At 42.7% G+C, this 25,786-nt stretch overlaps 1 protein-coding gene across 1 annotated transcript in view; it reads left to right on the forward strand.

The window, feature by feature from the left end:
• The window catches only part of UTP20 (UTP20 small subunit processome component), a 61,978-nt gene that overhangs the window by 27,899 nt on the left and 8,293 nt on the right, over positions 1-25,786 (forward strand). The window contains exons 28-54 of the mRNA XM_057425600.1: positions 1,686-1,829; positions 4,772-4,851; positions 5,641-5,867; positions 6,847-6,991; positions 7,432-7,519; positions 8,796-8,939; positions 9,566-9,616; positions 9,711-9,863; positions 10,396-10,551; positions 10,954-11,094; positions 11,999-12,136; positions 13,395-13,534; positions 13,984-14,063; positions 14,304-14,590; positions 15,080-15,219; positions 15,701-15,857; positions 16,637-16,735; positions 17,330-17,497; positions 18,169-18,335; positions 19,253-19,394; positions 19,691-19,807; positions 20,641-20,811; positions 21,602-21,730; positions 22,199-22,309; positions 23,472-23,551; positions 24,220-24,289; positions 25,307-25,489. Coding sequence (XP_057281583.1) covers positions 1,686-1,829; positions 4,772-4,851; positions 5,641-5,867; positions 6,847-6,991; positions 7,432-7,519; positions 8,796-8,939; positions 9,566-9,616; positions 9,711-9,863; positions 10,396-10,551; positions 10,954-11,094; positions 11,999-12,136; positions 13,395-13,534; positions 13,984-14,063; positions 14,304-14,590; positions 15,080-15,219; positions 15,701-15,857; positions 16,637-16,735; positions 17,330-17,497; positions 18,169-18,335; positions 19,253-19,394; positions 19,691-19,807; positions 20,641-20,811; positions 21,602-21,730; positions 22,199-22,309; positions 23,472-23,551; positions 24,220-24,289; positions 25,307-25,489 — 3,708 coding nt within the window. The remainder of the gene's footprint in view (positions 1-1,685; positions 1,830-4,771; positions 4,852-5,640; positions 5,868-6,846; positions 6,992-7,431; positions 7,520-8,795; positions 8,940-9,565; positions 9,617-9,710; positions 9,864-10,395; positions 10,552-10,953; positions 11,095-11,998; positions 12,137-13,394; positions 13,535-13,983; positions 14,064-14,303; positions 14,591-15,079; positions 15,220-15,700; positions 15,858-16,636; positions 16,736-17,329; positions 17,498-18,168; positions 18,336-19,252; positions 19,395-19,690; positions 19,808-20,640; positions 20,812-21,601; positions 21,731-22,198; positions 22,310-23,471; positions 23,552-24,219; positions 24,290-25,306; positions 25,490-25,786) is intronic.

Here is a 25,786-nt window from a genome sequence, read left to right on the forward strand (position 1 = left end):
GAAGGGCATGAGCAAATTGTAGGACAGCAGCATCCCACAGTCTGACTTAAGCATTGGATTGCATGTGCCTACACGTTTTAGACTGAGAAAGGAGTTTTAAAAGCTGCTTCGTTCATTGCTGGGTTAGTCACATTTTGCCAGGGTTACTCCAGTAATCCTGTCAACATGTAACATGCAAAGTGACAGTCTGTCATTTGTCTGGACTTAATTTAGCACTTCATTAGCCCATGAGATACTAAAAGCTCAGAAAGAGTGTGAAAAATCTGTTTATCTTGGCTAATGATTAGAAGACCTTCATGGATTTTGAGAGTAATTTATTGCAGGCCGATACTGCCTGGAGAGTTAAACATCAACTTTGACCATTTTAAGACAAGTCATTCATTTACCATTTCCTACTGATTGTGTTCAGTATCGAGTTTCTTTGTCCTCTCAAAGACGATCTCAGAGGACTACTGTTAATGGCAATTGAACAGTGGAGGACCCAAAATTATTTTGCTTAGGGGTCACCATTAGGAATAGCAGCCTGGTTTGCGCTTTTTTTGTCCCTTCAGGCAGCTCATTTGCTGGCTGGAAGCTGATTGCATGCTGTTAGTACACATTCAGCACAGCTTGAGAGGTCCTAGGCAAGAGCGCATTTGTTTTCTTTTCCACTATCGCCTCTTTTTACCTAGGGTTCAAAGGGATTATAAAAGTGTATTGCACAGTAGAAGGTAGTGTCTTCAGAAGTCCAGAGGGTATATCAAATAAATTATGTCTTTTAGTGAGGCTTTGACACAAAGCTGCTTCGTAAAATAAGAGGTACAAGTGTTTATACTGTGTGGTGAATCGTGATGTGTACTGGCAACCATGAGGAACCCCAGACATAACTCCAGTCTTGGACTGTGACCTTTATTTTCTCTGACATGGGTCTCTTGTTTCTGAGACTGAAGTTCAGTACCTCGGCGCTGTGGAGCTGCCTCATATATTTGTGCTGTGAGCTGCATTTCACAGTAAGGAAATTGTTTAGGTTACTCAAGTCAATACTTTTCTCAGGGAGAAGAATGAGAATGCAGCAATGCATGAATAACCTCATAATTAGCTGTGTGGCTGATTTCCTTACTGAAATGTTTTCCCCAAGAAAGGCTATGGAATGTAACTGCTGACTGGGTACAGGAAGCGTCCTCCTGTAACCGAATGCTATGCTCCCCACCATGGTGTTGGAGGAGGTGATTCATGTTCTTGCCTTCCTTATTCCTTCCCCTTCTCTTTGTCTGCTGATTTCTTTTCTTTCCAATAGATCTGTGTCCAAAGTACAGTTTTGCTTTCAAGAGCTGATTTGAGTCCTTTCCTGTGTAGAATGGAATTATTTAAGTGTCAGGGCTGGAAATGTAAATGTGGTGTAGCTTTCTGCATCTTGTCCAAAAAGGGCAGATGCTGCTTCAAACTTGTCATCATGGATTTTGATGGGCTGAAGGAGTCATGTGTAACTGACTCCATGCAGGAACAGGCAACTCTTACTAATATTTAGGTCTGTGAGAGGTAGATTACTACTGTGAACAAGTTACAGTAGGAGACAGAAGATTGTGATAGTTCCATCAAAAGTTTTATCTGTGGTCAGTGAGTTGCTGTATTTAATTTCAGAGCAAGTAGGTAATAGTTGTTCTCCGAAGGTCTTACTGTTTGTTTGGTTGTTTTGTTTTTTACAGGTCCAACCTAGGTTGATTAATCCACTGAAGAATTTGAGACGTCTTGGTCTCAAGCTTGTGGTGGAGTTTTTTTCTGATCGGGAGACTTACAACTTTAGTGTGGAAGAGATCAATGCAGTTTTCCATGCAGTGGTATGGCCCCAGGTAAGTATTCTTTGTTCTTCCAAACAACTTGTACATAACATGTACTGGAGTCCATCATGTCAGCTATGTCTGTCATAAGGTTAGATACAGCCTCAGATAGATTCTGGCATTGTGATGTGTATGTGCAAGGCCAGTTTCTTGGCTCGTGTCTGATTAGTCCTGAAATAATCAAGTCACAGGCTAAAGTACAAATTAATTCATCTGAATAAAATGGATGTCATTTCTTTGTTCTTAGTCACAGAAGCAGACTTCTTGCCTGGATGCTTCAGGGAAGCAAAATAATACTTGTCACTTCTGGGTGCACTTCGCTACTTTTCTGTGTCCCTGTTATTTGGCCTGTGGCAGGGGACTGCAGAAGCAAATGCTGCTGCAGCAAAGGAGGGACCCATCGGGGTCTGTCAGTGGGCTGTGTGCTCTTTTGCCTGCCTGCTGGGAGTCCCCTGTGAGGACAGAGACAAAGCACAGGATTGTGGCTGTCATCAGAGAAATTTAGGTCACCTCTGAGCTGGGAAAATGCACTAGTGTGAGAGGAAGAGAAAACACAGTGTTTAAAATGAAACTGTGCTGGCTGTCTCAGTGCATTGAGCTCTGAGGTTATCAGGGAATGCCTATACTAGATGCTGGATTGTCTGCTCTAAAAACAGTCCTCTTCACCCACAGGGTAGCTGAGCAAGATGGGTTGACTCCAGCAGAGCTGTTCTGCTGAGGTTTTTGGGGTATCTAAATGTCCTACTTCTTTGCAGCAGAAAAGCCTGTCAGAGCACCAGGAGTAATTGCTACGCTCTATGAAAGCTCAGATCTGCTTCTGTTGACATTGTGTGTGTTTACATCTACCCTGCTTCTCTGCTCTATGAGTAACAATATGATGTGTAGTATGTGTGTGTGGACAAATAGCAGATAATATAGTTTCAGGCATGCGTATAGCTCTGTATTTCACTGAGCTGAGTTTGGTGCTCCTGGTTTGTCCGTTTAGTCTTGTCCTGGTTTTAGATACGATAATTTTCTTCCTAGTAGCTGGTACAGTATTGTGGTTTGGCTTTAGTATGAGAATAATGTTGATAACATGCCGGTGTTGCAAAATTGTGCTTACTCTAAGTCTAGGACTTTTCAGTCTCATGCCCTGCCAGTGAGGAGGGGCATAAGAAGGTGGGAGGGAGCACAGCCAGGACAGCTGACCCAAACTAGCCAAAATGATATTCTATACCACAGCACGTCATGCCCAGTATAGCAGCTGGGAGGAGTTGGGCAGGAGGGGCCGGTAGTGCTTCTGGTGGCTGGACAACCATCAGCAAGTGATAAACAATTGTATTGTGCATCACTTGTTTTTCTTTAGATTTAATTCTTCTTTCTTTTTGTTATCTCCCTTTTCATTACATTATCAGTAGTATTAGTATTGTATTTTACTTTACCTCAGTTATTAAAACTGTTCTTACCTCAACCCATGAGTTTTACCTTTTCCAATTCTCCTCCCCATCCCACCAGCTGGGAGTGAGCAAGTGGCTGCATGGTACTCAGTTGCTGGTTGGGGTTAAACCATGACAGTTCTTTTCAAGGCCAGGGTTCCACATGAGCAAAGCAGTGAACATTTACTGCAGCCCCAGAGCAGTTCAGGCTTTAACTCAGCAATGCAGTTAGTGCTTTTGGGGAGTATTGTGCTTGGAAACACTGAGTAAATCTGAACAAGATGTAAAATTGTTATTAGATAGTTAGAATTCCTGTTGTCCTTACAGATGTCAGGAAGACATGCCTGGTTTTGGAGCTTGGAGGGTAGTATGATGCAGAAGCTCCATCTAGAGGGAGTCTCCTCTAGGGAAATCCATGAAGATTCGATTTTGGGAGAAGAATTGCTTGGCTTGTGCACTTTCCTTTTTTAAAACTATGGAACTGAGATGTGTAGAAACTCATGGAGAGCGCAGATTATTTTAAGCCTGTTGTACTTGGAGCTGGAGTTTTCTGCTTTTCATATCCCAGGAGTTTGCTGCACAGTCTTGATATCATTATCCTGCACAGCAGCATTGCTGCAGGTTTGGATTAACAGTTTACTCTTCATTGTACATTATTCAGAAAAGCTTTGTTTTATGCAGAGCGATAACATTGCCAGCCTCTTGGGGCAGGAGAAGAAGCTTTCTAAGACCTTGGCTATGATGGTCAGACCTGCCTTCTTTTCTCTTATGCTCAGGTCCTGAGCCTAGATGGAGCTCATCCAAACCCTGCATGTACCATCCTGGCTATTGCCCTTGAATGCACTGGAGCTACCTCTGCCTGTATGCTCGCTAACAGTGCCTGCTCACAGTCCAGCTGTGGTCAGGGTAGAAAACCAGCTGTGTGACTTGCATGCAGCCTGTTGGGTTGCAGAGTGACAAAGACCTGCCACTAGGTTTCTTTTACCTGTATCCAGTCATGTGAAAGAGCAGCAGCTACTGTGTAGGGCTTAGGCTAGGCAGCTCTTAGGCGTGGTTGTTTACGGGACAGAACCCTGTTAGGAGATCCCATTCCTGGGATGTGGTGGAGTGCTTGAGCCTCTCCCTGGGCAGAGAGGGTGCTTATATAGCAGTGAGACAGTGGAGGCATAGAACACACGCTGGAATGGCGTGTGCTGCGGCTAGGACAAAGGAATTATGGGAGAAGTGAATCTTGGGTGTTGCGCTTGAGATCTCATAGGTATGGTATGTCTGGGAGAGGTTGCTAGATCTTTACAGCAAATATGAGGCTCCATAGGGGGCCAGTTTTGTGGGGAGGACAAAAGTGGTAGCTGGAACAGTGTATACATAGGAGTAAGATAATCTAAGAGTGATTCCACAAATATTGAGGAAGCTGGAAAAATTGTGATGAAATTACTTTCTAAATAAAGGTAAACTGTAGGTTACAGTCAGGTCTTTGTTAGGGATGAGGGATTTAAGTAACCTCATGTTGCATTGATATCTGATTTTTATCTCCTTTAGGTCTGCAGGCTGGCTTCAGAGAGTCAGTATTCTCCAACTTTTCTGCTCAAACTCATTCATACCTGGAGTAAGAATCCCAGGTAAGTGTTCTCCTTGCAAAGAAGTATAAGTACTTCTGTGTGCACAAAATTCAAAATAAAAAAGGCATGCTAACAGATTATGAAAAATTGTGTCAAAACTCATATTTTCTTTTTCTATTAGACTGTTACCCTTTTGAAGGCAGTCCAAATGCAGTTAAGAAGCTTTCCAATTTATGCACTTATTCTCTTTTTAGTAGGCTGGTTTTCCCGTATGTTAGCAACTAAACACACATGTAGCCCAAACCCTGCTGACAGGTAAGGAGAGAAGGGCTGCCTTCTTAGAATGTGTCTGCATTTTGACCTATGACTTCTTAGTCCTGGGAGGTGAGAAGTCAGTTTCATAATACATAATTTCATTCATGTTTTTTGATTCCTTATTTTTTTCTATATTGTGAAAGAATATCGGCAGGTTCAGCATGGAATTTGTGACTGAGACTGCAGGCTGCAAAAGAGGGATTTTTTTTATACGGAGACAGTGAGAAATTCCAACTCAGCTGGCTTGAGTGATTTTTGCCTCTTTCACAGACTCACTGCTTTTCCTTTGCCTCAAGTATCCAGTATCTGGTTTAAGACAGATCATTTGCAGGCATGAACTTACATACAAACTTCTGTAAAAAATGATATTGGATCATTAGATTAGGAGCAGACTAACAGGAGACTTGGTCAAAACATCTATGGAGATAGCATCATCTAAACATAACCCTATCTTGAGGAAGGAAAAGAGACTTGATGACTTCTGAGCCTCCATTCATTCCATTTACCCAACCTTTTTTATAATCTTTCTCTCAGGTATTTCCCCTTGCTGGCTAAGCAGCAGCCAGATCACCCAGAGTGTGATATACTGACAAATGTGTTTGCTGTGCTGTCAGCCAAGAATCTGTCTGAGGCCACATCCAATCTTGTGATGGACATAGCTGACAGTCTTCTCAACAGCCCAGATTTTGAACCCACGGAGCAGGTTTCCAGCTTGAGCGTAACTGACTGTGCTGTCACAGTCACTGGAGACGTGGCAGAAGGTATGCCTGCAAAATAGTTTTGGGGGCATGTTGGGTGCTTTGGATGGAGGTGTTCGATTATGATGAGGTTGTCTTTTCAGTGGCTGGGAATACCAGGGAAGGAGACCTCCCAGTGGGGATGGAATTGTCAATGTACAAATTCATCTTGGCATGCTCAAAAACTGCAAAGTACTGCTTGTCTAATGACTGGTGAAATCCACATTTGAGCATCAGGGTCCTGAGCATGGAGCAATTCTTTTTGAAGAATAAAAATGTTTGTGGTGTTGACCTGTTTTGACTGTGAAGCTTTGACTGATGTGATAACTTCAAGAACTCCATTGCTGACTTGACTCTGAGCCTAACATCAAGTTTTATATAATGGCCCCACTCCCTGTATGTCCACGGTCATGTATCACTTTGATGTTCAGTCTGTGCTTCCTGACAAGAAAGACCTGTCATTGATTCCTTTTATCTTTGAGTGGTAGTATACAGGAAGGGTGGTGTGGTGTGTTTGATGCTGTGGAGCCATCTTTCACCTGTAACACTCAAAGGTAGTGGGAAGATCACTCGATTGCTGTGCCCTTGTTATGGCAGCTTTATTTGTCCAAGAAGTCAGTGGTAGAATAGAGAAAGCTACACCTAAAAAATGTTCCAGCCATTTTAGGAGATGGTAACTACCTTTGAGGAATGTCCTTGGTACCTTTTGATAAGCCCAGATTTACCAGGGCTATTACTGAAGTCTGCAAGGAGAGCTTTTATTGTCTGTATGCTTTCTTTGGTTCCAGCTCAGATGTGTTAGACTTTGTCTCAGCAAGTGCTGGGGCATATTCCCAGCATCCTGCTGCCCTGCACATTTGTAGCTGCCACTGATTTTCTTTCTTTCACTGATGAAAGAAAGAAGCCTCCTTTATGTTTCTCCCTTTGTTTGTTTAGGGCTGGACTTCCCTTCTGTTGCTTGCAGCACAGAGTTGGGTGTTGCTAACTGTTGTATCTCTTACAGAGACCCTCACCCTAGGTTGCCGCTTGGTTATGCCTCATGTTCCTGCCATACTTCAGTACTTCAGCAAAACAATGTTGCATATGGAGAAGGTGAAAAAGAAGAAGTATAGAGCTCAAGTCAGCAAAGAGCTGAGTATACTTTCTAAGTAAGTGACTTTTTAGAGCTCAAAACAATTAAGTTGGAAGGTGGGAGGAAGAAAGAGGCTTTGCATAGTAGGTTTCAAATCAAAGCACATTATGTCTCAAACTATTTAAATTTAGAACAGTTGAAAGTACCTGGATCTGTCATTGACCTTGCAAGTTGCTGGTGACTGTGGCAAAAAATTTTCAGAAATTGATTCTAGCTGTTTCTGTTGCTGGTACTTAGAATCAATACCTTGGGGGTAGCAAAAGGTACAGAAATGCCTTTTGTTCCATAGTCATATGGAACTAAATACTTAGACTGATTTTGGTGGGAACACTCTATTTGCCTAGATGGGCTGACAAAGCCCTGTGATATGGCACTAGTGCTGGCTGAGGAGTTCTTTGCTCTAGACTGGTGATTGGATTGATGTAAAATAGTAAATTTCCTTGTCTCATTGTGCAGGATCAGCAAATTTATACAAGAAAAGAGTCAGAATTCAATGCTTGTGAGCCTTCTCCTCCCTTTCCTTTATCAGAGTAATATGGAGCAGGTAGGTAGAAATTACTTTTTCCCCCCTATTCAACATATGGGGTTTTTTTTAATAAAGTATGTTTGTTTAAGATGCCGTTTCTTATGATTAGCCTGAAAGCAATTCTTTATGTATTTGTAGCCTGCTCAGAATGCTATGCCATTGCGTGTTGATGGGTATGAGTCGTTGAATACTTTGCAGGAATGCCAGTGCCAAGGCTGACTCCATTCCCCCCTTTCATGGGGAAGGTCTGCAGAATTTTTTTATACCATATTTATTTCCTTTGCCACTGTAGTTCAAATCCCTCACAGTGTTCTTCACTGTGGATTTTATGCACCCCAAAGCCACAGCATCTGGACAGCAATATGAATACATATGATTGAATATGTGTGTAGTACATGCTGTGTAATGGCCAGTGCTACACTGGTCTAGTTGCAGGATGAAAGGCAAACATACAGTATTATTTGTGTCCCTGCCCATGGCAGGGGGGTTGGAACTAGATGATCTTAAGGTCCTTTCCAACCCTAACTGTTCTGTGATTCTGTGATTATTAACATGCTCCCATATCTCCTGCTTCCATTTTGTTCTCCTTCCACTCTTAAGGAACCTATCTGTAGGTACAGAAGTGCGACTCGGAACTGAAACTTCCCTAAAAGCCTAAACTCCTCAGGCACGGAAAGCATATGTGCTGCAATTGAAGGAAGCAGAGTTCTTCATTGCTTAGGCTTTTGTAAACTGTTAAGTAAATCAAACACTGAGGGTATCGGTAGACTATTTTGTCTGTTTCCCTCACTGCCAAACCTTGTTTTTGGGACTACAATACCATCTGCAATGAATGAATCTCTTGTTTATTCAGATTGATTGCCTGAATCCTTGGATCAAGGTTTTGTTTCTCTTAAAAGACATGCAGTTGCTCAATGAGAGATTTTAGGCTTGCAGAAAGAGCTGCTAGGCAGAAACCTGTAGCTTCTACTTTGCAAGTGGTCATTTAATTGTTCACAGAGGATTCTTGGGTTTTCAATCTTTGAGTTAGTAGGGGACCACATACGATTTCCGTTCAGGGAGATCATGCAAGTATATGATGCTGTTAATGTTTGCTTCACAGGCTAAAGAAAGACTACTTTTCAAAGCTCTGTTAGCTCTCCTGATCTTTGAGTCATTTGAGGAAAGATACACAAAAAAAGTGTTCATCGTGATGGCACTTCTGTCTAACACTGTTGTGTCTAATTGAAAGGTTGCAAGTGCTTCTGAGAGATTCCGTGATTGCATTGAGTGTGTCCTTATCTCTCTCTTTCAGAGTACAGAGATTGACATTCTGGAAACAGTACAGAACTTGCTGCAGCACTGCTCAAACCCTACAAGCTTTCTTAAACCACTGGCAAAGCTTTTTTCTGTCATCCAGAACAAACTGTCTCGGCATAAGTTGTGCTTGGTATTTCAGGTATTGCATTTTTTACATGTTTTCTGTGCTTTTTTTTCACTTGTTCTAAGCAGTCAAGAACAAAATAAGTAGTAGTGTTTTGTCTTTGTTGTACATGAGCTTAAAACCGTTTTTGATCTACACAGTCTCTCAAGTAGCAGACTTGTGTATAATAAAAATTAATGAGCTGCACAAAAATTTGTGTAAGTTTTGGCTTAAGCCTGCTTGACATGAGTATCACCAGGGTTCTTTTGTGTAAGAGAAGAGAAATAAAGCACAATTCCTCTGTAAAAAAAAATGTTGTGTTTTATGAAATAAGAATGGATTTCAGTATCCTGAAGGTGATTTTTATTTGTGTTCTTCTCTCACAGGTTTGTAGCAGTCAGTCTGTTTTGTACTTGTGAAGTGACTCATATAACTTGTTTTTCAGCAGGAAAACTCAGGAAACACTCTGTAAATATTTAAAAATGTACAATCTTAAAACACACATCTTCCAAGTTATGGAAGAATAACTGTTAGTAAGCTTCTAAAAGGAGAGAGATTGATGTTGTTGCTTTATTTTTTTGTCTTGAGTGGTCAAGTCTTGAGTTCTCCAAAATTTTAACAACTATAGCTGTTAAACTATTATCATTTATGTTTCTTTTTAGACTTTGTCTGATTTGGACAGTGAACTGAAGTACATTACTGATGTTGTTAAGGCATGTAACCAGTTTCTTTGTTCCCTTTTTTCCCTGATGTTATATTGTCATGTTTTCTGGCTACCTTCATGAAAAACTTGTTGCTCTCTCATAGCTGAATGCCTTTGATCAGCGACATCTCGATGATATCGACTTTGATGTACGTCTGCTAGCATTCCAGTCAATCACAGCCCGCATCAAGGAAATGCAGAGAGTGGATATCAACTTCCTCATCCCTGTTCTGCACAACTGCTTCTATACCATCCAGGTTGGCTGAATTTTCCTTCTCTTGCTTTGTGCACCATGTGTCCATGGTGGATCTAATTTCCAAATTATTTCTGTTGGCTGATTTTTGACATTCACGGAGCACATTTGAGTCTTCTTACAAACACCTGTTTTTAAGGTTTTTCTGCTTGACTTTTCATCTGTGTGTCTAGAAGGGTGAATACAGTGCAGCAAGAAGGTTCACAGTGCAGTGCACCTTTCTGTCAGTGAACCTTTGAACTCTTCGATTGATTTGTACTGTATAAAAGGCATATTACAGTCTTTAAAGGCTGCTTTTCTCTTTGTTGCGGCATATTCTGGATGTGTGGGCCTGCTGGTAAATCTAAAAGGATTTTTCCTGTTTGGAAGTATGGACATTAGTTTGGGGCTAGAACTTCTATAGGAAAGGGTCAAGAGTTACTGGGTTGCTATAGGCCTTGTTATGTTGTGTCCAGCGATACTGTTCAGTGCAGTTTTTCAGGGAGAAAAAGGTGTCATACCCAGACTCATGTGCTACAATTTCTTCATCCACTCAGCTAGGGGATATGGCTCTTAGTGACAATGCAAGCCTTTGCTTGACAAGTTTTATCCACCGGCTGGCAGAAATCAACCACACAAATGATGACTACAAGGAGCTAATCCAGCATACTCTTCTGGAGTCTGTGAGAAGGGGTCTGAAGAGTAAGACTGAGGTAAGGCAGTGCTATCTGATTACACATCTCCAACTGTCTTCAGGACACCAGGGTATATGAGACATTCTGTGGATGAATTCTCTTGAGTCCCTTGCTGGGATAAGAAGTACAAGTACCTGCTCTGAACTCACCATTCATTTGAAATCTTACAAAAATCTGAAAAGTTATAGAACTCAGCTGCCTTGTATTTCTTTGCCGTTGTTCAGCTTTTCTTAGTTGTAGCTCATTCTTTGGAGGGGAGACTTTAATTTATGTGCAGTCCAAAATACAGGTGTATTTGCCGTTACCAAAGAATAGGACTTGTTGGCCTAAGCCACTTGCAAATGACAGCACTGCTCTTCTGAGCGGTGTGTAGCAATCTCGTCAAAGGGTACTTAACCATTTGCTGCTTGTGGTTTGCAGAGCATCCAGCAGGACTACACATCATTGCTTTCCTGCCTCATTCAAACGTTCCCAGCAAATCCTGAATTCCGGGATTTGGTCCAGTTGACCAACTGCCATGATCCCGACATGGACTTCTTTGAGAACATGAAACACATGCAGGTAAAAGGCAACAGGCATTCCCTAGTGCATCTCCCCCCTCTGCCAAAGCAAAAGCATTTTACTGTGGGGTAGTGTTTTCCAAAGCATCTGTGCCTTGTCTTTACAGAGAAATTGAACCTGTGGTCATTAGACATTGTTAAAAAAAAAGGGATGTGGCCATCATCACAAGGGTGATTATGAGTCAAATTCATATTTGATCTAAGGAATTCTTGATTTTATGTTTTAGGAGCATTTTTGTTTACCTCTTCCTAATTTAGCTAAAAGAACTGCTTTCATTTTAGATGATTGTTCATGATCCTGAGCAGGCAACTCCACTTTACAACCTGTGTGTGACCCAGCCCACAGTCAGTAACTGTCCTGAGGATCCCTCTGACATAGGCAGGGAACAGGTCTTTTTGGTTGTTTCTTCCTAGCCTGTTCTCAGCTACTCTTCGTCTGGAGGGTCAGCAGCCCCTTTTCATTCAGAGACCTTTGTAATTTAAATGTTGCACAAAGCCTGGTCTCCTTTTTTTGTCTTGCAGTATGAAAACACAGCGTTTCTCCTGCTTTCAGACACACAATGAGAGAGAACCTTTGTTACATCTTAATTATTTTCCCTGTAGTTTTATCAGGCCTTCTCATCTTTTATCAGTTGCCTCCCTTGTCTGATACCTGAAGAAGGCAGTCTTATGATTGTGAATTGACCATGAAATATCACATTGAGTTGGAATATTTATTGAGGCAAAATACTAGTGAAAGGCCAGAGACTGAAAGAAAAGGGAATTGCCTTTCCTTGGAAATGACCATAATATGTTTATGTAATTATTTAAACTGGAGGCATTTTCAGAACTGCTGAATGTATGTGCTTCCTCATGTTACCTGACTAAAGCCCCACCTCATTCACTGTCTCTCATGTTTGACTCAGATCCACAGGAGGGCACGAGCTCTGAGGAAACTGGCTAAGCACCTCATGGAAAAAAAGCTTGTGCTATCTTCTAAATCCCTGCAGAACTACATTATGCCTTATGCTACTACTGCCATTTTTAATGAAAAGATGCTTAAGGTAGGCTTTTAAATTGAATGCATCCGTTTGAATATTGTCACCTTTCTTGTATACCGTTCTCCACAAAAGACTTTAAAAGGCTGATAGGTTTGTAGAGTGAGTGTTCCACTTTCAGACAAGAGCTCTCCGTTGCTTTTGGTGGCAGAAAGAGGGTTTGCAAGCTGTAGATGCAGTCGGGGCCCATTCCTGTATCTGTTAAACTTGTCCTGTTTCTTAAAGATGGATCTCTGTAACTGTTTGGGGATTTGGGGCTTTTTTTGTTACTTTGAGTTTTTTACTTGGGGTTATATTTGTTCGCATTTTTTTATAATCAGGTTATTTTTTTTTTCCCTCTGTCTCCAAACTTCTGTCTTCCTGTTCAGTTGTGAGACTAGTTACTGTTTGGCAGCAGAATGTGTGTGTTAGGCAATGTGGGCTGTGCCTAGTAATTGAGGTGGAAATAAATACTGTTTTCTCTGGAGTTACAGGGGAACTGCAGGAATCGGCTGAAAACTTCTGAAATCATTAGCAGTTTTGTAATTAAAGTTTGAAGGGTGACATTTTGCAGTCACTTTCCATAAATTTATTGAAAACATGTGTGATGAAATTAATGGTAATGTCAATATGACTATATTTTCTACTTGTGACTTAGAAAAGCAAGGTTTCACACTTCACACTATCAGGAGAACAGCAGAGCTGCTTATGTCAGACCAAGCAAATGTCTAATTCTCTTACTGTAAGAAATATTCTTCTGAAGCAGAAACAATTAAAACATAGGACCCAGCACGTGCAGCCATACAGGCTGTGCCCAGCAGTAAAGTGACTGCAGTTGCTCTTTGACCAATGGGAGGTAAAATGTGTTGATTGAAACCTTGGCGAAGAAATAAACACATTTTATTTCACATCAGAAGTGGGTTAATGATGTGCATTTCTAGTTGACCAGCATAGCCCAGCAGTGTCCCATGTGTCTGTGGTTAGATACCTTGACTGGTTTTTAGTTCTTCACACAAGTGATCCCGTAGATGTGCTTATGTGGGAAAAGTTAAATGCATGCAGAAATGCTTGGAGGACGTGGATCTGAAGATCTGCTTGTAGAGCTGTGACTTAAATTTGGTTTGATTTGGTTTACCCGGTGGTCAGGAGATCTAAAAGAGCTGAATTCCAAACATCTCTACTAGACAGACATTACATCTGGATCTTGTTTTTCTGAGTGAAATATGGTTTAGAGACATGCTCCTCATGAATGCTAACAGCAAGTCAATTTCTATCTTTTGGGCAGCATGAAAATATAGTAACAGCCTCGGTTGAAGTTGTTGGAGCTGTCTGCCACCATCTCTCATGGTCAGCATACTTGTACCACTTAAAGCATTTCATCCATGTCCTGCAAACAGGACAGATCAGTCCAAAGCTGGGAGTCAGGTAGGTACTGTGAGAAATGCTGCTCTAAGTTTCTCCAAAGACTGCTAAGGGAAAATTCAGTGTCTTAAGAAGCATCACATGCATTTTAGCCTCTTCCCTGGAATGAGAGATTGCTGACTTTGAGGTGAGCATGTGCAAGTGAAAGTGGGCATAGTCTTGCAGTCTGGAATTATGAAGGATTAACAGGCCATTACTTTATCATGCTGTGTCTCACTGAGTGCATGTCAGCATTAGCAGCCTCTGCTTCTGTCAGGCTGTCCCTGCTCTGTGGTACACATCCAGCGCTCCAGTACCACTGTCTGTGAGGTTTCACAATGAGCTAGGTCACAGAATGCATCTGAAAAGCAACCAGTTTTTATTTCCCAGATTGTTATTTTAGTATTTGAGCAGAGGGCTGATCTACCTTTTTGCGCAGAGGGCTGATCTATCTTCATGTTTTCCTTCCGCAGCTTGTTAGAGACAGTGCTGGAAGCCTTTCACTTTGATTGTGAAACACTTGAAAAACAACTGGTGACCATTGACAAAGAAGGTGAGCTTTCTGCTCCAGATTATAGAAACACTAACTGTTCAAAGTGCACCGAATCAGCCTAGCCCTGAGGTGTGATTATCAGAAACCAGTATGCCAGAGCTTTTGTACCTGGTAAAACAACTCTGTTTGCTGTCACTGATGATAAGTAGCAGCTTTGTCCTGCTATCACAAGAGCCTCTTATAAGGGCTAGATTTTTTGGCCTCCTGTGTTTACCTATGCTTTTGGCAATTATTTGACAGAAGTTGCTGCCATGGACCTTGAGCCAGCAGTGGAAGCTGAAGCCATGGAGCTGGAGCAGAGTGAAGGGGAAGGAGAGGGGTTTGAGGAAAAGAAAGGCAAGAATCTCCCTGAGCAGCTGGCAGAACCTGAGCAAGCAGCTGAGACATCTGAAGATGCTGAGCAAGTGACCAAACCTGTTTCTTTCTTACCCCGAAATAAAGAGGAGCTGGAGTGTCTGATCAAACACATTCAAGATACGGTTACAGTCAACATCTTGCCTAAATTGCACAGGTGTATTGTTGCAAAGGTGAGGAGTTGGCATTTGGAAAGGTGCTTTACAGGCTGTGCCTGTAAACTGTAAAGGTTGGTGTGCTAATTCAGAGCCAGTGGAAATGCAGCATGTGAAACAAAGTAGACACAAACTGAGAGAAACCACCTGAAAGCACAAAAAAGGCTTAATCTGCTTTGTTGTGCCATGGGTATTGACACACGCCCTCTGGACAATGTGAGTGTGGTGTCTTTACTTTCCTGCTGAGAACTGGCTTTAACCACACAAGTGAAACAAGTCAGTTTGTGCAGCTTATTGAAAAGTTCTCAGTCACTTGCTAGCACCCAACTGAGCTTCTGTATTGAAAACACAGGGATTCATCTCACCTGTCCTTTAGCTGTCTGGGTTTTTTCTGTAGTCAGATGAGGGTAGGAGCTTGCTTTGTTGGCTTCATCTAGAGTTTGTTGAGAAAAGGCCAGATTTGTTTATGTATATTAAAAGTGCATTGTGTCTTGCTCTCTCACAAAGGTTAAAAGAGATGAGGAGCACAAGCTTGTGAAATCCAACGTTGTGAGTGATGATGAGGTAGTTCGTATTCCATTAGCTTTTGCAATGGTCAGGATGATGCAGTGTCTTCCCAAAGAAGTGATGGAAGCCAACCTGCCAAGGTAAATCCCTTTGGAGCAACATAAATGCTGTTCATTGTTCCGGGAGTGACTGCAGGCACCTTTCTCAAGCTGTCTTTAAGTACAAAGTTAAAGCCAAGAGGAGCATTCCAACAATCCTTAAATACTTATCTTGGAAACTTGTTTTCCTAGTTTCCTGGTTTTCTCCTCTCTCAGCATTTGACTTGTGTAAAACTGAAGTTTGAAAGGAACTTGATAAATCCTTAAATAAGCAGAGGTGTGAAGCCAGGTGCAGAGGTAGGGGTGGCAGAGCTGGGGAAAGAATAATGTACAGAAAGATAGGACAATTAGTAAAATGTCTTGAAGGACAGTAAGTGTGTGCGTGACTGTAAGGCCTTTCTGCAAGGCTGCCTTTGGGTATAGCTCAGGTTGTGGAAGAGCCCTGAAAAGCAGCTTCCTTAGCTGGCAGTGTAATTAGTTCCACTCTGTTTGAGGGTGAGCTAAGCTGTCTGTCTGTTTCCAGCATCCTGCTGAAAGTCTGCACATTTCTGAGGAACAAATTTCAAGAAATCCGGGACATTGCCCGTAACACCCTCACTAAAATCATGGAAGTGCTGGGAGTACAGTACCTTCTATACATCTTAAAAGAGATGCAGTCTACTCTTGTCCATGGATACCAGGTAATGGTGAAATTCTTCCTCTTCTGCTCTCTGTAGGTTTTTTTAATGTTAGGAGGAGAATCCTAAGTGCTACTTAAAACTATTTTGCACTGGTAGAATAGCTTGGTATAATATGACTAAACACTATTGGTAGTGCCTGTTGATGTCTTTGTAATGTCAAGTGGCAGATGAGGGTTTGTATCCACAGAAGTTGGAGTCTAAGCAGGGAAGTCAGGATCTCCATTTTTTTGCAATGAAGAATTTAGGTATGGAGGTGAAGGATGACTTTCTAATTCCCATAAGAATTAGTGGAAGTCTTTCCAGTAAGGTCATTGGCACTAAGCATCGTCTGAGGTGAGTTGCCACAGAGACTCACAGACAGTATGTGGTGATGCTAATTGAAGTCTTGCTTCCTAGATCAAGAGCCAAGGCTCTATTAATTCATATTTCCTCTTTCCACAGTGGTTGGAGGTAAGAATAATTTTCTATGTGAATTACCACAGTGGAACAGTGTGAGCTTCTGGCTGCTATAACAGTGAAAGTGCTGATTAGCCCAACCTAAAAATATCACTAAGCACTGGGGAAGGAGGAGATTCCAACCCTTCTGCCTGTGAAGGTGCAGGTGTCCTTTTCCTGCTCCCAGTATATGGATTCTTGTCCTCCCAGTGACTTCTTTTTCCTATGACAGCTCAAGTGCAGTGTGTGAGCTGTGATGTCTCTGATATGGTATCTTCCCCATACAGTATTATTAGAGTTCTATGCATGGGTTTGGAAGCATGATCTGTTCTTTTTTTCTCTAGCTCCACGTGTTGACTTTCACTGTGAACCTGTTACTGAAGGGCCTTACTACCAGGCTCAGTGCTGGTGATTTGGACCCCTGCTTAGATATCCTGATTGAGGTAAAAACTATTCAAGATTGAAGGAAACAGCATCATGGAGTACCTTGGACAGGTTCCGGGAGGAGAAGGTTTTGTGTAGATTTTTTCAGATTTGGCAGCAAACAGAGCTGTTTATGTGTGTGTGCGGCAAAGAAAGAGGCATGAGCAGACCCCTTGTAGAGATGCTAAGTATAGTTGGGGCTGTATCCTGAGCCCTGCATCCTGGGGGGAATGGGTTCAAGATTAAGGTACCTGGCTATGTTTCCCTGTACTCTAAATGGCTGAGCAAGTCAACAGACTTGTCAAAGACAGTCAGTGTGGTTCATGGGGCCCAGGAGCTCAGATGACCACCCAGGTGGGATATATTTGGATGGTTTGGTCTGACTGCAGTCAGACCTCCTTGTATCACACCACCACAGGTTAAGCATTCTCATCTGGTGTGCTTAAACTGGGGTGTTTTATGTTGACAAAAGAAACCTAGACATGATTTGTGGGAAACCTGGAGAATTATTTTTCTCTGTTAGTGAGGAAAAATCACTGTGTTCTGCTGCTATTGGAGAATCTGGCTTTGCTTTTCTGCTCCTCTCATTCACTTCTCTTGCCTGTTTTCCAAAGATTTTCAACCAAGAGTTGTTTGGGAATGTAGCCGAAGAGAAGGAAGTGAAGGGAATTGTCTCCAAGGTAATGGAAGCACGCAAGAACAAGAGTTATGATTCCTATGAAATCCTTGGAAAGTTCATAGGAAAGGGCCAGATGACAAAACTTATCCTGCCACTGAAAGAGGTAAGAAAAGTCAGCCAGAGTCTTTCTTAGCTCTGAGTACCCTAAATTCTATATGGTCATATGGTCTAAAAGAAACTCTAAAGCCTCCAGGTGGCTACTGTGAAATTACCTGTATAATCTAAGTTCCCATTTTTCTTTTGGAAAGCAGTAGGCACTCAGGTCATAAGATGAAAATGGCATTTTGGGAAGCTTCCAACCCTTGCTAGAGAGGAAACATCCCACTATGAGTTCTGCATGCCTTCTCCCTCTGCCAACTCTTATTTCCTCTGGAGCTCCAAAGTCCCGCAGGGCTGCTTTCTGGTTTGATCTTGAAGGAAACGTCACCAGAATGTATTCAGGGTCTGTCTACATGCAGTAATTGCTTTTCAGAGTTGAGTTTTTTTTGAGCAGAGTGCAAGCTCACAGAAAAATGGAATCCATGCTTATGAGCTCTGGAGTGTCCTGGTGGCCATAGGTAAACTGACTGAAGGCTGAGAAGAGGTTGGAGAGAAAGGGAGTCATGCTGGAGTAGAGCTGAGATGATGGAATGCTGTTTATGAAGAGAGCTGGGGACTCAGGACAGCATGTGATGAGAGACAAATTGTTCTGGCTTTTCCCATGATTTCTGAATACAGATCACAAACCATTGCCCTCATGTTGCCCTCGTGACTCTTATTATTGTGCCTTTGCAGATTCTGGAGAGCACCACAAGCTTGAAGATAGTTCGGAAGGTGCATGAGGCACTGCGTCACATCATGCAAGGGCTGATTTTCAATACAGACATGAATGCAGAGTCCCTTCTCCTGCTCAGTCATGGTCTCATCAGTGAAAACTTGCCTCTGCTCACTGAGAAGGCCAAGTGAGTTCCAGGATGTTATCTGGGTGGTCTGTTATCAATTGGGAGGTTTGCTTGCAGAAATAGCAGCTCTCAAATCCAACTGATCAAATGTGTGAGAGTTTCCTTGCTTTCATTTGCCTTCTGTTTTTAATGTAAGTGAATTATTTAGACAGTCAGAGGGCAAGAAGAAAGCTTGGAAATGGAAGTTAACACTTGCTGAACTCGTGAAAGTGTATTCCTGCAAGTGTTCAGGGTCTTCAGCAAGGTTTTTTCACTATCTGGTGAGCCCGTATGTGCATTTGGGTGTTTGGATGAAGGGACAAGGGTCAGTGTTTAGAAGTGAGCTACAAACAGCTTTGTAAGAGGCGTTTGGGATCCTAGATATTTTCATGGAGTCAAGAACAAAAAGAACTGTGGGCTGTCACTTGATCACTTTACTGGTGGAGAAGTCAAGGAGAACCACTGGATTTCCTCTCTGTCTGGTGGTGTCACTGCTCAGAGCTGGGTCTGGATGCCTTGCATTTCCTGTGTTATGTAGGCCAGCTTGCTCTATCATCTGACAGCTGTTTGCAGACTCCTTGGAGTTTTTGTAAGCCATCAGAAATTGAAGTAAATATCAGCAAATGAAGTGCAGTGGGCAATGGCAGGAGGTGCATTTGCTTGAAGGAACTACCAAAGCTGTTTGGACCACTAAGGGAAAAAAAAAAAAAGTGGGGATGTTATGCAAATCAGTATCGTCTTTGTAATAGTGATACTGTTCTCAAGTCTGAGAGTCCCATCTGTCATGCAGCTCTCAAGTTTGTTTTATTTCATTGTGTTCTGGCTGTAACCTCCTTTTTCTTGCTGTGTGGGTAGCAGCTGAGCGCAGTCCAGCTCTCTTCACTCCCAAGAGAAGCTTGTTGTGTAGAGGGTTGAAATCTGAATATTCTCCTTTCCAGAAAACAAGTTGCCCCTCCTCCAGATCCTCGGCTGCAACCCGAGAGCTGCCTGTTGCTCCAGCCCACTCCTATGAGAGGGGGGCAGAAAGCATGTGTCAGCAGCAGGACTAACATGTGTATCTTGGTTGATTCAGGACTTCGGGTAAGGATCTCCCCAGATAGAAAGCTTTGCAGTCAGAATTGTTGTTAACAGTATTCAAAGGAAAGTGTTGTGGATATATTGTCTTAACAACACAGCCACTAGCCATAACTTTGTTTTGCATGTGGTATCTCCAGTGGTGCCTCTTAGAGAGCTATGAAAAGTGCTCAGCTTGTTGCAGATAGTAGAATGGGGTAGGGCATTAATTCTACTATAACCTGAAACAATGTGGAACCTTACTTGACTTATTTGAGTCCCAGGCTGACTTTGAGATGAATGTCCTGTGTTTTCTATGCCAGCTGCTGCACATGAGCCTGAAGAGGTCCAAAGTAAATTCTTCTGAGGAGCATGCTTTGGAAATGTTAGACCCTTTTGTTCTGCTGCTTCTAGACTGCCTAAAATCTATGGATATCAAGGTACAGTTCTGAGCTGAAGTCTGCTATTCTGTCTATTATACTAAGAAAGGTCCTGCCCACAAATGTCATCTTGCAGTTGATCTGCAAGAGAAGAGAAAACCATCCAGTTTTCAAAGCTTTCTTCATAGATGTGCAGATTAAGTTGTTTGAGGACATATTATCCCAAAGGGGAAGAAGGATTGTTGCTGATGGAGGACTGAATGGTGTGTCCCTAGTGCTGCAGATTAAAATATGGACCAGTTCTCCTGGAGCATGTTCATACAAGGACTTTGCAGACTTCATACACTGTTTGTGAAGGAGGTTCATGAGGTCCTGTGGCTGCTGCAAGCAGTGTTGTCACAACTGCGGGGTTTTTTGATCCAACTCCAATGTCTTTATTCTCAGCACCATAGGCAGCTTCCTTGTTGGTCAGTTTTAGGTTTGAGTGAGAGCCTAGGAGGAGATCTGTTAAATCTTGAGTTTTCTGGGAATGGAAGGCATGCCTCATATGCTGTCAGATACCTGGAACAGGGATTTCAGGTGACCTGGGTTTTTGGCAGAGCAGCTTTTATGTCTTGAAGGCACCTCCGCTTCAGAAAGAGTGGCTGCCATCACCATAGTGTTAATGTCTTTACCTAGTAAAATCAAAGTTAGAGAATTAGGGAGTGGTAGATAGTGGTCGTAGAACTCAGCAACTTTTTGTATTACATACAAATGGTTTGAAAGAGGTTGATCTTGTTAGCTAATTACCTTTTACCAGAGTTGCAGATAGCCTGCTCTGTCTGTAACAGAGTGAGAGAGTGTTCTTTCACTGTCATTGTACACATGTGCTGTCCTTTGGTTCTTTCTTACAGGTGATAACTGGGGCTCTGCAGTGCTTGGTATGGATTTTGAAGTTCCCCTTGCCTTCTATCAGTATGAATCTGGAGCCACTGATCAAGCAGCTTTTCCTCTTGCTGAAAGAATTTGCCAAGACAGGAATAGCCAAAGGCCAGAATTTCCACCTGGTTGTGAGCTGTTTCAAAGTAAGTCAGACCCAGCTCTGCTCTTTCCTAATTTAGGATTAACTTTGTAGAATGAGAGTCTTCCAACTGCAGATCTCTCCTGCAGCTGACCCCGGAGGAGGTAGTCTGGAGATCACAGGATAGCAGGGAAAGTGTGGCCTTGCTGATTCTTTCCCAAGTGCAGACCTAAAGAAAGTTACCCAAAAAAAATGCACAGCTTGGATCTGAAGAAGTGTTTTTATGAAAGCATATTCGCCTTCTTTCTTCTTTTATAGTACTATCTTGTTACCACCGTGTCTTTTGAGAAGTGTCAGTATTGTACTTGAATAGCTTGCTTTTAACATGATTCATTGGAGTAAGCCCTGGCAACTGAAGTGAGACAAGGGAAGGGGGCAGTTATTAGCAGTAATAACTACACTTACAGTATGCAGTGTCTTCCTGTAGATACCTTCTAAATGCTTTGCTAAATTAATTACAGCTTCATGATCATAAGGGAAAGTTACAGTAATTCATGCTGAATGCCAGTGCGTGCCAAAAGAATTTTTTCTCTTCCTGTGTCCCTGCATCACAGCTCATGTCTGTGAGCGTCCCCAGTCATTTCAAGGACAAGTCTGAATTTGTGTATTGGCTTGCTTTCGGTTTTTGTCTCAGAATTGCCAGCTGAAAGGAAGATGTGATGAGAACAGCATTAGCTGCATGTTTCAGAGCAGTTTGCCTTTTCAAGCTTAAGTGGTACAAACAAAGGCTTTGGTGTAGGCTTGTGTTTTGTGGCACTGCATGTGTATTGACAATGTACAATTTGATTCCGTAGTGTGTAACAATTCTTGTGAAGAACACAAAGAGTCAGATAACAAGCAAACAGCTCCAAGTGTTGCTTGGCTTTGCTGAAGAAGACATTTATGATTCATCACGCCAAGCCACTGCCTTTGGCCTTCTCAAGGTAATTCTGTGCAGCATGCATATGGGTTCTGTGAACCGCTGGAATGGCAGGATTCTCCCCTCCTATATTATGTCAGGAACAGGCCATAGAATCCTGTTAAAGCTTTCTGTTATGGGGAGCAGGAGCAAGCAGCAAAGCTTTCCTGTTTAACTTGTCACTCTAAAATTCTTTGGGAGGCTATTTTATACACATGCATAAGAGGATCCATTTGGATCTGAGTTCATTTTTACTGAAGAGTCAACATCTGTGGTCATTAAACTGAGTGTTCTGTGTCATCCAAAAGAAACAGAAACAGATGTGGATTTGAAAGCCACCTTTTTTTTTACAGTTGCTCTGGCTATGTTTGAAGGTGTGAAAAAGTCAGTGTTAATGTACTATCTGACACCATTGTAGTCCCAGTTTATAGTACTGTATCTCATGCTGTGTAAGCAAAATGACATTGCTCCAGCTGTGCTTTCACATTTCTAGGCTATTTTATCCAGGAAGCTGATTGTGCCTGAAATTGATGATGTGCTGAAGAAAGTTGCCCAGCTGGCCATCACGGGTCAGAGTGAGCCAGTGCGAGTCCAGTGCAGACAGGTTGGTAGAATGGAGTCATCTTACTTCCTTTCCAGCTGTCTAACAGCGTAGAGGGCTTAGTGTCCATCCCAGATCTAACAGACATGTGCCCTAGCCCTGCTGAACCCCTAACCCCATTTTCCCTTCTTACTAATCCTTATTTCCCGTTACCTGTCTGTCTTTAGTTCTTGAGACTGGTGCATAGCAGAATCACAGACCGCTTGCCTATAGCACCACATCTACACATCCTTTAAATATCTAGGAATGACAACAACTTCCCTGGGCAGCCTCTTCCAATGCTTGCCAACCCTTTTTGTGAAGGAATGTTTCCTAATATCCAGTCTAAGCTTGTCCTTGCACAACTTGAGGCCATTTCCTCTTGCCCTGTCACTTCTTATGTGGGAGGAAAGAAGGACACCCACCTCACTACAACCTCCTTTCAGTTAGTTGTGGAGAGCAACGTAGTCTCCCCTGAGTCTCCTTTTCTCCAGGCTAAACAACCACAGTCCCCACAGCCATTCCTCACAGGACTTGTGTTCCAGAGCCTTCTCAGGATGTGCTCCAGCACCTCAATGTCTGTCTGGTAGCGAGGGGCTCAAAACCAAACACAGTATTCAAGGTGCAGCCTCACCAGTGCCGAGTACAGGGCAAGAGCCTGCTCAGCAGCAGTGACATAGTACCTCCTTCAGAAGCTTGTAGGCCGATGTAATGATGAGCCATGCCCTTTTCTGGATCCCAGCAGAAGAGAATTTGCCACAAATCCATGATTCCTTCCTACTACATCTTCATTCTTTCCAAGCTAAAAGCAATCAAAAGGGAAGAATTGGTTGCTTCATTTCAGGCATTAGGATACACATGCAGCAGGAGCAGTGTGTAACCAAATAGAGCATTTCCATAGTTACAGGATGAATTCTGAAGGATGCAGAATCTCTCTTAACAGAAGCCTGTGCAAATCACAGTAATACTCTAAAGACTGATCTGGCAGATGTCAAACACCTGCAGATCCTGTTCTGAACACAGAGCCTGGAAGCAGTTGTTGGCTCCTTGTGTAATAGGAACAGGATAAAAGGGATAATTCTCATAAACTTGTTGCTCCATGACTGAATTATCTTCATAACCTTTTTACAAGCTTTTGTGAATGTTTCATGTAACTCCTCTCTGTGGTGTTGTTTTTTCTTTCCAGATTTACTTAAAATATATTCTGGACTACCCCCTTGGTGACAAGCTGAAACCCAATCTGGATTTCATACTCGCGCAACTGGAGTGAGTTTACAGTCCCAACGTATCTGTCAGACTGGAACCTAGTTCCTTAAATATGACCTTAGTGGCCACTAGGTGTGCCAAAGGGCTGTTGAGGAGGCGGAGACAGGTTGGTTGGTAAAGGAAGTCGCTTTCCGCTTCCCTATTTCACAGCTGGTTTTGTTGTTCTTTGAAAGCAAAGGTTCTGTGTTTGCTTAGTGTTTAACCAGTTCCACTGGCTGTGAACCAGGTGAACTAGAAAATCCAGAAAGAATAATGGAATGCACTTACTTGATGGCTGTCCCATGGCAGTGGTCTCAGCTACAGTTGCAGGCACAGCTGAGATCAACTGCACCAGTTCAGCAGGATCAGTGTGCCTGAAACCTCCCCCTGAGCATGACCCCTCTCTTGCTCACAGTGACGGTAGCTGACCACATTCCCCAGCAGGTGCAGCTGTGGTGGCTCAAGGTGGCTGGAGCCCTTTTTGGCCTGTTTGTCTCGCTGTGACCATTCTCTGAGTGATGGAGCTGATGGGCCTGCTTCTTCTCTCCTCCTAAGTATCAGACCAGGTCTGGTAGCTCTTACAGAAAGATCCCTGCCAGTGTGTGTTTCTGGCATAGGCCATTCTTGTAAATTGTTAGCATCTTTATAGAGTATTAACCCAGCCCTAACCATTAATTGTTTCCTCACAGGTACGAATATGAAACTGGAAGGGAATCTGCTCTGGAGATGATTGCATACCTCCTTGACACATTCCCAAAGGTAATAAGGACCTCTCAGTGTTCCAAGCATCAAGCAGTTACTGCAGCTTTCAGTAAGAGTGTTTTCAGAACAGTTTATTTTGGAAGCATTTGGTAGTTCCTGCAATCTCTTATCACAGGCAGAATGTTCATTTATCTCTAAAGAACCTGGCTTTGCTCCAAAAGAGATATGGCATGCTGGAAAGTCTGCAGTTCTTTATTTAATGTGCTCAGTCTGCAATTAAAATAAAGCTCAGTCAACTGGGGTTTGGATAAACTTGGTGGTGATTTAAGAGACACAACCAGTTTAGGAAGTGGGGCATGAATACAAAGTCTAGAGTTTCCTCATTGTGGGGGTTTTCAGCACTGGTGAGAGATGGTTGAACTGGTATGTGATTGGTATGTGGTGTACTGTATGTTTGTTGGCCGAACTGGTGAGAGGGGGCTTCTCAGTGGGACAGATCAAAAAGAAAGCTTAAAAATAACCATGATCTTCACAGGTTAACATACGCAAAATGCTAAAGTGCCTTGAAGCTCTTCAGTTGGAGCTTGACTGTGTGCATTCAGGAGACTGAGAGAAGTGCAATCAAACAAGAATGTGGGAGGAAGGAAGAGAAATTCTGCACAGTAAGCTGTGCTTCACCACCATCTGATTAGATTTAGTATCTCAACTTGGTTCCTTGGCAACTCTGTCAAATAGCAAATTGCTGCTATCTCTGAGAGAAGGACCTTTGGACTGATTGCTGAAGTGCTGAGGGACTGCTTCAGTGAGAGCTAGGCATGAAAATACCCTAAGGTTTTGACACGTTGCCGTCCCAGGGATGTGTTAGCAACTGAGAGTCTCAGCAGGGCTGGGCTGTATACTCCCTGTGCTCTCCAACAGCTGGATCCCATCCTTTAATTTTGTCTGCCTTGGTGTGGACCCCACCCAGGGCTGACATTGTTCCTGTATGTGGTGCAACAAATACTCCTCTTTTCCCCTTTAAATGCCAGAAGCTCCTTTGGGATCCAAGGTTGACTAATGGTTGTTTCTTTCTAGGATCTCCTCCACAAATACTGCGGGCTGTTTTTTCTCTCTCTTTGTATGATGATGATAAATGATGACTCTGCCAAATGCAAAAAGATGGCAGCTTTGACATGTAAATCTCTCCTGAGCAAGATAAACAATGAAAAACAAGATCTGATGTTTTCGCTGGTCACAGAGTGGTTTCACAGCAAAAAGGTATCCTTTGGGTCTGAACTCTGGGGACTGACTAAGCTTAATTCAAGTGAGAGATCCCTCGTACCAGGTCAGGTGGATTGGTGAGCTCAGTTGTGCCTGATGTAGTAGTTCTAGGAAAGACGTATGGGCAAGACTCAGAATAAAAGCTCTTTAAAGGTGTGCATAGTGCCATAGTTCTTGCTAGTAAGAAGAGCAAGAAATGATACAGCTTCATAAAGCTACACAGATGCAGGGAACTGCTAGTGCCGTAAGTCAGCCTACAGACTTCCCAGCTGCACTGTGCTGCTTTCCAACAGT

This window comes from Pezoporus wallicus, unplaced genomic scaffold, assembly GCF_028554395.1.
Source record: "Pezoporus wallicus isolate ANWC-B61680 ecotype Strahan unplaced genomic scaffold, APGP_CSIRO_Pwel_v1 scaffold_3294, whole genome shotgun sequence".
Lineage (NCBI taxonomy): Eukaryota > Metazoa > Chordata > Aves > Psittaciformes > Psittacidae > Pezoporus > Pezoporus wallicus.